Genomic DNA, 11,812 nt, shown 5'->3' on the forward strand with positions numbered 1-11,812 from the left:
TGCCTTGTGCTTTTAATTTGGGTGTCTTCCCATTCAAAAAAAAAAAAAAAAAAAAAAATTGTATGTGTTCAACAATTTTGTCATTTTGAGGTGCGTCTCCAGTCAAAAGGGATATTCCGACCAATTGATATCAATTTGGATTGCAACACAAAGACTGTAATTTGACATTTTTGTCGTGGAATAAAAATAATATTCTTGACTATTTTAACATCATTGACATCAATTGACAGGCACGTGTTGTATAAAAAGGCTCAGAGCTGAGTATTTTGGATAAAAATTTGTAGTTTGAACCTTGAGAGTGGCAGCTAGTCAAATAGAGTGTATATGGAGCCATAGATGGACTTCCAGAAGAATTGAAAGTTCAGTCACCCGAGATGACGCTCCAATACAGGCACATACCCTGGACCCAAAACATCACAATTCTTCTATCTAAGAAAATGCACACACTCATTCACAATTTTGAAACACAATTGCTGGCAATACAGACATACATATCATAGGTACTTCTTTTCTCCTCAAGTTGGGAGGGACTGCAAGTGATAAGGATTGATGTGTTAATCAGCAGTGAAGCAGAATGACACAAAGTAAAAGGGCACAATAATGCATTATATTGATTCTTTCTTGGTATGGTAGCAATTAGAGGATCGATTTTGAGCGTGGAATCTATGACGACAGCCAGGGCCATGCTGGCATACGGCAGCCAAGTCACCAGGAAAGCAAGCACCATGGCGACAACCATACGTGCCACTTGCACTTCCATACGGTGTGTGCTGCCAGTTTCGGACACCTGCCGCTTGGTCACCTAGGACGCCAACACATATATGAGATCATATCTGCACACTTAATTTTTTTTTTTTTTTAAAAAAGCAGCATTCTCCAGTCCTCACCTGCCGGAGGGTCCACAACAGCCGCAGGTAAGACACCGCAATGATGGAAAAGGGCAGAGCAAAGCAAAGTAAAAAGTAAATGACTATATAGGACATATTGCCTGCGTCCCGGCTGTACCAGTTGGGTGCGCAGGAGGTTTTGATGCCCTCCAGCTCAAAACTGCCCCAACCGAACAAAGGTGGAGTATTCCACACAAAGGACCACACCCAAGACAACACCACGCCCGCGATTGCATGCCTGAGAAGGAGCAAGTCATGGTTGAGCACGCGCCAATTCTCTCGCTTTCTTTGAAAAGAATAACAATGCTTACCTGGTCTGGAAGAGGGCGGCACCCATCGGATAGCACACCACTATGTAGCGCTCCACAGAAATGACTCCGATCGTACACAGGCTTGCTATACCTGCCATGGAAGGAACAATGAAGTAATGCTAAACATTAGGTTGACTGTGATCTCACTGTGTCTGTCTGTAGCAGTGGCATTAAAGATTCAATAGAAATAATTAAGCTAAGTAAACTTTGAATGAAATACTCATTAAAGAAATAAGCCTACTGTGGGTAGAACCTTTGAAATAAAATAATCCACAAACCCATCAGGTAAACATAGAATTGAAGTTACCCTCTGAATATTTATCAGTGTGTCTATAACTGGCAAAGATTAACTCTACTATCGTCTTCAAATATAATAACAAATTTGGTCCTTGGCGTCAATTTGACCCCAGGGACATTTACCTTCAGAAAATAATTTACAGAATTTTATTGCCCAAGTTTTTGTGAAAGGTACTTTGTTTATTTGTTGAATACATAAATAACCCCAAGAAAATCATTGAGATGACCTCTCTAGCACCAAATCAGGTCAAATCTTTAAATTAGAATTAATTTATGGCGACGTTTTCACACAAATCTCACATTTATTTCTCAATATTATTGACCACAGGTCTGATTTTGGTGATGGAATATGACCTATGCATATGACTTTTTTTTTTTAATTAAATACACATAAAAGAAGATCAAACCATTAAGACTTAAAATACTCCCCCTCCCACACACACACACACACACGCACATGCTCCCAAAGAAAGCAATCAATGAAAAAGACTCACCAAAAAAGGCCACAGCAAAGCCTTCCAATATGCATCCCAGTCGTCCAAAGCTGAAGTATCCCATGGCGGTGGTCACTGTGGTGGGCAAACCTCCAAACACAGCACAGCCCAGGTCACATACAGCCAGGCTGACCAGAGCGTAGCTGAGTGGCTGCCTCAGCTGTTTGTGTCTCACTGTCACCACAATCACCAGAATGTTGAGAATGATCCCCAAAATAGAGAAGATGCCCATGATAACAGCCAGTGTGGTGTAGCCGCTCCGGGAAAGGACCTTTGCATCGGCTACGCTACCAGAGACAGAGAAGTTTCCATGGGGGTCGAGGTGCTCCATTTTGTAATTTAGGTCAATTGTGCTCAACGGATGAGAGTTTTAGCTGCAATGGTAAAATGCTTAACATGAACAGCCCATTGCCTACTGCGAAACTGTCAGACCAAATTAAAAATGTCCAAGGGTCCAAACAGCAACTTTACTAAAAATAAGTATGCTGATCATCATATTCCAAATTCGGTATCCAACTGTATCAATAAACAAAGGAAACTTGCTTAAGGATGATAAATTGCTTTTCTGTCGCAGTGCAAAACACACAGAAGAGGCTACTCTCTAAATGAGCCTACAAAAGCTGATCCTGAACAAGATATTCAGTTGCTTCATACCAAATCCGCAGATCCGGATTGTGTGAACAATAATTCTGCCTAATATCCTGTAAGACTGCACTTTCCATGATTGTGTGTGCCCTTAGCTGGGTCACTTACACTACGTGGGTTTAAAACCCTAACCCTAGTTTGAAACCCGAGTTTGAAACCCTAACACTACTTTGAAACCCTGACGCTATAGTTTTAATCCTAGTTTTGGCAGCAGCTGCAGCAAATAAACTCTTAGCCAAAATAGTTTTATAATTTTGAGATGAGACAAAAAAATAATGCAAATAAAGTGAGATAAATTGAACCGGGTGGGATTCTGGGCAACAGATTGATATGTATTCTTGTTATAGTATAAACCGGTTTATATTGCCTCCATGAAAGAAAAAAAGAAAGAAAGGGTTTGTGCCGTGATTGTGTTGTGTTTTGCCCAATCTCAAATCAAATAATCCAAACAGAAATGGTATGTAATAGACAGAAAACTTAATTTCATTCTAGCAATAAGTAGAGAGCGCGTACTATAGGTTCTTTTTTTCCGTCCAGTTCAACTTGAAGGTCACAATTTTCTCCCGGCCGCTAGAGGTCAGCGTAGTTTCGACTCGACTGTTTGACGATAATTTTAACCCGCACTCGTTGACCACTGGCTGGCTGACTCTCAAAAATCATGGCGGCCTCCGTCAAGAAAGCAGCTCACGATATAGAAACGCGAAACAGAACAGATGATGTGATTTTATCGGAGGGGATTGACTTCAGGTCGCTTTTGCTGTCTGAGGTTGTGCTAGTTGGGCTGTCAGCTGCAGGCTTTCAAAAACCATCTCCGATCCAGCTGAAGGCGATCCCGCTTGGCCGATGCGGACTTGGTATACACTCTCGTCGCATCATGCCAGCATGTCGTCAGGGAAAGTCAAATAGATTCATCATTTTAACACATTACTGGTTCTCAAATATTTTACACCGAGTACCGCTTAAAATAAACATTGAACTTTCCAAGTACCACACTCATGACTTTAAAGTCAGTCAAAATCGGTCAGTGTTATTGCAAGGTACTGTACAGTTCGAACACTGCTTAACTATAGGAAAACGTTCTTGATTATGTTGAGCACGATTGCAGTCAGTCGACTTTAAATGCGAAAAGGAATCATTTCAAGGACATACTACATGTGACTCATTGTTAATGTGCCCACTCGAAGTCAATTGCGGGCCACCCTTGATTGTCCTCTTTCAGATTTGATTGTACAAGCCAAATCTGGCACAGGAAAGACGTGTGTGTTCTGCACAATCGCTTTGGATTCTCTGAACCTGGACACTCCTGCCACACAGGTGAGTGCAGTTGAAGTCGCTCAGCACCTCTCTTTTAATTTATCTCCGTAGTTCCTTTGCTATTTACCGTCCTCCCTAAAATGAGATTATTATGATCTTTGATATAGATGGACTAACAACAGATGGGCATGTGTGTTAATCACTTTGGTTACGGGTGTCTTAATCTGATGAGATCAAGCTTCTCAGTCTCATATTCTTAAATGAGAGTGTATGATTACCGATAAAGCAGAGGTACATCCAGCCTTTCTGCAGTATGGTGCACGTGGGCTTAACTGGGTGCTCTTACTGATTAATGAACACACCTCATGACTTTGGCTCCAATCTGCCCCAATCAAGCATAAGTGCTTGTTGACTTCTACTCTGACCTGTGCAGGTTCTTGTGCTCGCTCCGACTCGAGAGATAGCGGTGCAGATCCACTCCGTTGTCATGGCGATAGGCTGTGCAATGGAGGGCTTGCAGTGCCATGTGTTCATCGGGGGCCGTCCTGTTCATCAGGACAAACTCCATCTGAAGAAATGCCACATCGCTGTAGGGTCACCTGGTAAGAGGCTAGTTAGTATCAAGTTCAACTCCAAAAGGACCCCAAGTTGGTCCTGGGGCTAGTTGAGTATGGCTAAGCTTTCAAATGATAGAAAACGAAAACAAAGGAAATCTTGCTTCCAAAGAGATGAAATTTCAGTGATGGCAATTTTATTTTTTTTATTAAAAAAAAAAAGCACTCTTGTCACAGGTCGTATTAAGCAGTTGATTGAGCTCGGCATGTTATCCACCGCCAGCATTCGTCTCTTTGTTCTGGATGAGGCTGACAAACTGCTGGAGGAGGGCAGCTTCCAGGAACAAATCAAGTATGCGGACCAAAGCAAATTATTTGTAAGCCTTACCTTGTAAAATGCAGAAATGAATGTCTTCAATGCCTTTTTTTGTCCCATCTACAGCTGGATATTCTCCTCTTTGCCTGAGAACAAACAGATGCTCGCGCTCTCTGCCACCTACCCTGAATCTCTTGCTCAACATCTCACCCGCTACATGAGAGAGCCCACTTTTGTCAGACTCAACCCAAAGGACATGGGACTCAAAGGTTTATTCCATTAACCCATTTCAGCCTTTTGCATTCTGACTGAAGTTATTGAATGGTCCCTCTTCCTGTTTGTTCCCCGCTAGGCCTGAAGCAGTATTACAAGCTGGTGCAGTCCCATCCATTACCTCATAAGGTCTTTGAGGAGAAGGTGCAGCTCCTCCTAGAGTTGTTCAGTAAACTGCCTTTCAACCAGGCCCTTGTTTTCTCAAACTTGCACACAAGGTGATTTATATCAGATTTTATTGATTGCCGGAACTTGATTTTTTTTTTTTTCTCCCTTGAATAAGTTGGACTAATCATGCTTTGATTTTCCTGCAGGGCTCAGCATCTGGCAGACATCTTGTCCTCTCAAGGCCTACCTGCTGTTTGTATCTCAGGTGAGAGTTTGAGAGGGAAGTCGGAAGCCTCTAAACAACAACAAAAAAAGATGACATCATTCTAAATTTAACTTGTCTTCACCGGGTCATGGTAGGGTTGCTCCTCTGTTGTAGCAGATGTGACTTCCAGTCTCTCTGTTGATTACACAGGTAGTCTGAGTCAGGAGCAGAGACTTGAGGCCATGTCCAAATTGAAGCAGTATCAGTGCAGAGTGCTTATCTCCACTGATCTGGTAAGTTGCACTTAAAAAAAAAACAAAAAAAAAACCCTAAAAACTTGTTGCTATGAGTCTTCTTATGATGGTTCTCCCTTTGTTAGACCTCTCGGGGCATAGATGCAGAGAAGGTCAACCTGGTGATAAATCTGGACGTGCCACAGGACTGGGAAACCTACATGCACCGAATCGGACGTGCCGGGCGCTTCGGTCGGTGTCCAGTGTGGTTATTCAGAAACAGACACAAAGCTGCCTTAGAACTCTGCCTACAAAAACAACAAACTGGAGACGAACAAAACTCACCACTAGATGATGTTGCTCCTTGGCGTTGCGTTTGCGTGTTTGACTTTTAGCTCCAATGCCTCCCCTGCTTTTGTCATCTAACTAATCCCAAAGTGCGTTTATGAAAGTAATCAAAATGTCCCACTAATATGGCATTTTTTATTTGATTTATATTGACATTTAAGGACTCTTACTGATGTTAGTGATATCAGGAAATATCCCTGTCTGCACAAGCCCCCTAAAAATGACACAAAACCACATAGTTCATAACTGAAGCCTGTAATAACTTTTAGACTAGAAATGAAAATGAAAAAATACATCATGAGGAATTCTAATCAAACTGTTCACAGGCACGCAGGGGCTTGCGGTGACCTACTGTTGCCATGGCGAAGAGGAGAACACGATGATGGCTATTGCTCAGAAATGTGGCCTGAGTTTGTCCGTTTTGCCAAGTAAGCATATTGACCAACACTTTGTAGCTTTGTTTGGTATGTTTAATTATAATGACATCACACAGTAATTTGTAACTCACCAATGAATTGGCCACTCAGTTTGACACAAAATTCTTCCAGTCACCGCTGTCTTCTTTCTATTCAGCCACCATTGATGCCGGACTGATGGCTGAGCAATGTGACTGGGATGTCTGCGCCGAGGCTTCATCTTTGGCCCTCCCAACCCAGCAGTTCTTCACGAATGTGAAAAAGAAGACGGTGGGCTCCAAAGCGTGCCCGACGGTTCTTTCTCCCGTTGTCGCAAAGGTTGCTCAGGAGGCCGAGAAGCCAAAGATGAGACACGCCGTGGAAGAGCTTTCCGGAAAGCCGTCGACTGTGCAGAACAGGCTTCCGCAGAGCTTCACGAAAGCGGTGCCGACTCGTAAAGAGTTGCAAGACGCACTGCCAAAGATCCCTCCCCTAAGCTCGTTTAAGAACTGCAAAACCGGGTTTATAACCTTCGAGGAAGCCAAGCGAGACTTCCAAGCGTTCATTATGACAGGACCGGGAAGATCAGTGGAGATCGTCAGGGAGTTTAGCGGTCAGGGAGACGACGGGGAGCCTGACGGGCGCCGAGAGTTTGTCACACTCAGTGACGATGGAGGCGAAATCTGTCAAGAATGGAATCGGGAGCGTAACTCAAAATCAGCTGCAAAATCAGCCTCGGATTCTTCAAGCCTTGAAGATGACTCGGAAGACAAGTTCAACCTGACTGCAGGTGGCGAGACCACCGAAGTCACTCACCCTGAGACAGTGGCAAGTCGTAGCGGCGCCGTGAAACCATTCACACCGGAAGCTCTCGAAACATTCCAGACAATGAACGCAACGGGCAGCAGAACGTCACCCCAACCTGACAACTTGAAATCAATGCTCGGTGTAAACGCCGGCGCGCCAATTCAGCGGACGTCTTTGGCTAAAAGACCAAAGTCGAATGTCCAAAATGAACAATGGAGAAGTTGGAAGACAGAGCAAAAATTGGAAAGGGTTGACGTGGAAGATGACTCCAATGTTGAGAGTTACTGGAGAGACTGCTATAGAGCCTGGAATGATTTCTACGCCTCCATGTCTTCTTTTCAAGGGCAACCTTACCAAGATTACTACAGGGCAGCGCACAACTGGATGGCAGCCTATCGTATGAACACAGTTTACATGGAGGAACTGCTCAAACACTGATTTCCGTGCTGGCTCAATATCACTAAAAAGAGCCTTTAGTGTCCTTAGAATCATTTAATCGTGATATATTCATAAAATGGAGCAGAACACTTTTTTTTCTACTAATTGAAAATGTGGTTTTGCTAACTGTTTTGTGGTTAAATGTTAATAAACCAGGGGAAAAAATGTTTCCTATCTATCTGGCTATTTGATAAAAATCCATAGTATAAAATAATGATTTTATTGTCATAATCATGTTTGGTATTTCTCATCGGCTTATGTGTGTGCAGATTTGATGCATCTTTCCGAAGCTCTTTTTTTTTTTCTCTTTCCCAAAGCGTCTTTCTATGTTATTCACTATTGTGTTTCCGCAGCTGCTGTGATCCACTTGCAAGCATTATTTTGTTACTGTTAAGGATTTATCAAGCTCAGACATCTTCACGTGATTGCACCTAATCAGCGCTGACAATCAGTGATGGGGGGAGGGGGGGTTACACACTCGAGTACCACTCAATCATGTATTTTTGTTTTGTTTACTGTGCTCGAAATTTAATCCTCGAGTGCACAAGCAGGTGGTGATTCCTCCAGGATGTGTAGTAGCTACAAAATGTTTGCCACGTAAAGTCGTCCCATAGATGAGAAACAGCTTGAATGATGGACGCGCACATTTCCGGGAACAAAACAATCTCTGAAATCGAGAGCAACCCCGACTTCTTTTTTCTCGTATTCAAATGCGTAATTTTGATCGTGACCCTAGTCGTGGGGTTACCCGGCAACGTGTGGGTGTGTTGGATCGTTTTCCGAACCAAGTGTCTCCAGACGAGCAACAACGCGTTGCTGGTCAGCTTGGCCGCCAGTGACATCCTGAAGTGCTCCGTGGACACGCCGCTCTTGCTCGTCTCGTTCATGAGATCCGTGGAAGGCGGCCGGTTGCCGCTGTGCATGTGCGCCCTGCAGCAGTTCATCTGGGCCTTGTGCAGCTGTGTGCAACTGTTCACGCTGGCCAGCATCAGCGTGGAGCGCTACCAAGCTATCTCCTTCCCTTTTCACACCGAACGGAGGGGAGCCCGGGTTCGCCTCTGGATCCTCTTGATATGGCTGTGCGGCCTCATATTGGCCGTCGTCGCCCTGATGCTCTCCAAGCAATCCCTCTTTTACGCTCACTGCCGGCCACTATCAACTGACAATGGCGGACACCCGGATCCATTCGGACCTTACGTTTTGGTACCCATATGGGGGTTGTCTCTGACTGTCATCGTCATTCACTACGGGCGAATCATTAAACTTGTGAGGCAGCACCGAAAGAAAGTGTTCAGTCGAGGTATTCGAGTGATGCCCACGGTTTCCGCGCAGGTCTGGAGCTGGCTGGGCCAGCCGGCTTCAGAACCACAGTCAGCGACGGCACAGGCCTACTGCAAACCGCTTGCCGCGCGCCGGGCAGTGCACTCCGTGTCCGGGGACCAGTGCTCGGGCTTCGTGTCCGGAGGATCCCGCAGGGCACTCCCGGAGATCGTAGGAGCGGTGTGTCTTCGGACGCCTGGAGCCAGAGAGCGAGGGAAGAAACAGGTTGAGGGCAAACTGGCCAAACGCTTTGGGTATATTATTATCGCCTTCACGCTCTTTTGGCTCCCCATGGTGGTCATTTTGCTCATGAATCACTTCATCACACGGCCGGACAACGACAGAGTGAGTTGGACAACAACAACAACAACAACAAAACAACAACAACAACAACAACAAAAAAGAAAATCAAAACAGTATTGGGTAATTTAGAGCATTATTCAAGTTTACAATGACTGTAATTAAAAATGTGAATAATAATAATCTTCAGTATTAATGGCAACAACAACAAAAAGTTATACTATTGCAGATTTACCTGTAAAACTGCTGGGTCAAATACTGGACCGATCCAGGAAGTGAATCGGATTTGAATTGTTTAGGGGGAAAAAAAGAAACGTTGTTTTGTGCAAAAAAATGCTGGGAGTTGGGCCAAATTGACCCAATTTTTAACCCAGATTGGATTGATTTTGACCCAGCATTTTTTAGGGTTACGTCTAGTAAGTGGTTATCAAATTTATTAGACCATTCCGGCTTACCATCAAGTGCTTTAATAATCTCACTATCAGAAGCATATTTGTAAAAAAAAAAAAAAAAAAAAAAAATCCCAAATTGAGCCAACTCAGGGCTTCTCTAAAATGAATCAAGTCAAACATCAGCAATCAGGAATGCAACCCAAAGACTGTAATTTGAGAGAAAGAGAGTGCCACACACTAAAAGAGGGCTCTATTACTTTTCATTGTATAGAAAAATCAATAGACACATTGAGCCTGGTTCAAATGGTGTTTGAAAACAAACGTCTCTGCAACATAAAAGAAAAAAAAAAACAATTTCTGCCGTCACCTGTGTTACAGCAATTTGAAATATTCAAAATATTGCAATGAAGCCCGTCAACACTATGGACTATCTTTTTGTAGACTGGGTACCTGCACTTGGATGGTTAACCCTAACCCTAATGCCGAATGAAAGGAGCTGCTTTGATTAGCCATAAATTAGGCCAGCAGTGACCATGCCAATAGCAGCGCAGCCGTCCCTCTCGCAGATCCGCCAGCCTGGCCAGCCAAATTACCAACCGGTGACGCGCTGCGCAGGATTTACACTGGTCCCCCCCAAAAAAAATCTTGAAATAAATACTGCCCGTCTGTGCTTGTCTGTTTATTTTAACGCCTGCATGGTGATTTCTACACACTAATTCAGTAGTGAGGCAGCTGCTGTTGCTACACCAAAAATAGAACAAGCTACGTACTTAAACTAGATGTATGACACTTTTCCTGCTTCCCACCCCGTTGAATATTTTTGGCTTTCTTTGGGTGATCACTCTTCTCTGTATTAAGGAACATAACAGGAATGTGTTGTTATGGAATTTACATTTCAGCATTCATATTAGCTGATATGTTTTTTTTTTTTTTAAGTACAAATGCACATGTGATTCTAAAGTTCACCTATGATGTCGATTAAATCATCTTTATTTATAAATGGTCATATTGGCTGTGATGATAATTTGACAATACAACCAAAATCTAGATCCACATCACCTAAGCACAAGCTAGATGACTTACTGCGCACACTTATCCATATTCTCATTGTGATATGTCGGTCCACTGCCCGTGGGCTCATGATGGACATTTCTTCATCGATAAACAGCAAGATTGGGATGGAAATTGGATCCCCGACAGCGGTACAAAGCTGTTGGACTAACATTCAAAAGGACAAAAGGCCATGTGGGAGGCTCAGCTCGGAGGTGAGCACACCTGAAACGTCCGACGTCAGCGGGCTTTGTGGGAATCTAACGTTACTTGACGTTGACAGAGAGCTCCGGGCCCGGTTCAATAAGTGTCCTTCATGTCGCCATAGCAACCAACAAACTAGATCCCACTGCCTGCGTCTCCTGAAAATGAAGTAGGGGAAAGAAATGTAACATCAAGGAGGGACAAAAAGTACAAACACCAAAGTTTTCTAACAACACGAAGTACACATTTTCAACAACTTTGAAAAATGCCCACTGAGTTCGGGGAAGAAAGAACGCTGCTTGACAGCTATAAAGACTACTGCAAGCATGTAGGTCACACGGGAGGGATAAGGAATACAAGTGGACAACAATGACAGAAAGAGAGAAAAAATACAAACAAATGATTGAGAGAGAGTGAGCAAGAGAGAGAGAGTGGAGAGCAAGAGAGAAACAGAGAGAGCACAGCTTCACTGGTTCTGCCAAACGATGGTCAAATATTACAAAATATTCTATTAACAATACTCACAAAGGACCTGGGCTTAGAACAATTTTTGTGTCCAAAATTCTCAGCGAATGCCTTGTGCTTTTAATTTGGGTGTCTTCCCATTCAAAAAAAAAAAAAAAAAAAAAAATTGTATGTGTTCAACAATTTTGTCATTTTGAGGTGCGTCTCCAGTCAAAAGGGATATTCCGACCAATTGATATCAATTTGGATTGCAACACAAAGACTGTAATTTGACATTTTTGTCGTGGAATAAAAATAATATTCTTGACTATTTTAACATCATTGACATCAATTGACAGGCACGTGTTGTATAAAAAGGCTCAGAGCTGAGTATTTTGGATAAAAATTTGTAGTTTGAACCTTGAGAGTGGCAGCTAGTCAAATAGAGTGTATATGGAGCCATAGATGGACTTCCAGAAGAATTGAAAGTTCAGTCACCCGAGATGACGCTCCAATACAGGCACATACCCTGGACCC

General features: G+C 43.3%; 3 protein-coding genes across 8 annotated transcripts in view; 1 reads left to right on the plus strand and 2 right to left on the minus strand.

The window, feature by feature from the left end:
* Positions 1 to 515: 515 nt before the first annotated feature.
* Positions 516 to 2,539, minus strand: LOC125988798 (parapinopsin-like). Its single transcript, XM_049754453.2, has 5 exons — positions 1,990 to 2,539; positions 1,199 to 1,289; positions 888 to 1,125; positions 605 to 802; positions 516 to 530 (listed from the first exon to the last, which is right to left on the minus strand). The coding sequence occupies exons 1-5, from the start codon at positions 2,318 to 2,320 to the stop codon at positions 516 to 518; spliced, it is 873 nt and encodes a 290-aa protein (XP_049610410.1). The 5' UTR covers positions 2,321 to 2,539.
* A 719-nt stretch (positions 2,540 to 3,258) lies between these two features.
* LOC125988893 (probable ATP-dependent RNA helicase DDX20) lies at positions 3,259 to 7,734 on the plus strand. 2 transcript variants are annotated; one of them, XM_049754648.2, is made up of 11 exons: positions 3,259 to 3,488; positions 3,854 to 3,948; positions 4,322 to 4,490; positions 4,680 to 4,794; positions 4,885 to 5,027; positions 5,111 to 5,249; positions 5,346 to 5,404; positions 5,555 to 5,637; positions 5,724 to 5,829; positions 6,252 to 6,353; positions 6,499 to 7,734. In XM_049754648.2, exons 1-11 carry the CDS (start codon positions 3,293 to 3,295, stop codon positions 7,563 to 7,565), a joined length of 2,274 nt encoding a protein of 757 aa, XP_049610605.1. In that variant the 5' UTR covers positions 3,259 to 3,292; the 3' UTR covers positions 7,566 to 7,734. The 2 variants fall into 2 exon arrangements, with proteins under 2 accessions (XP_049610605.1, XP_049610606.1); XM_049754649.1 differs by having other exon boundaries at positions 3,338 to 3,948; positions 4,666 to 4,794.
* Positions 7,735 to 10,538: 2,804 nt separating this feature from the next.
* kcnd3 (potassium voltage-gated channel, Shal-related subfamily, member 3) overlaps positions 10,539 to 11,812 on the minus strand; it is a 78,059-nt gene continuing 76,785 nt past the window's right edge. For all 5 annotated transcript variants that reach the window (XM_049754666.2, XM_049754663.2, XM_049754662.1 and 2 more), the window contains one exon: positions 10,539 to 11,812. This exon is cut by the window's right edge and continues 715 nt beyond it. The gene's annotated coding sequence lies outside the window, so the exon portion shown is untranslated.

Source organism: Syngnathus scovelli, chromosome 2 (genome assembly GCF_024217435.2).
Source record: "Syngnathus scovelli strain Florida chromosome 2, RoL_Ssco_1.2, whole genome shotgun sequence".
NCBI lineage: Eukaryota > Metazoa > Chordata > Actinopteri > Syngnathiformes > Syngnathidae > Syngnathus > Syngnathus scovelli.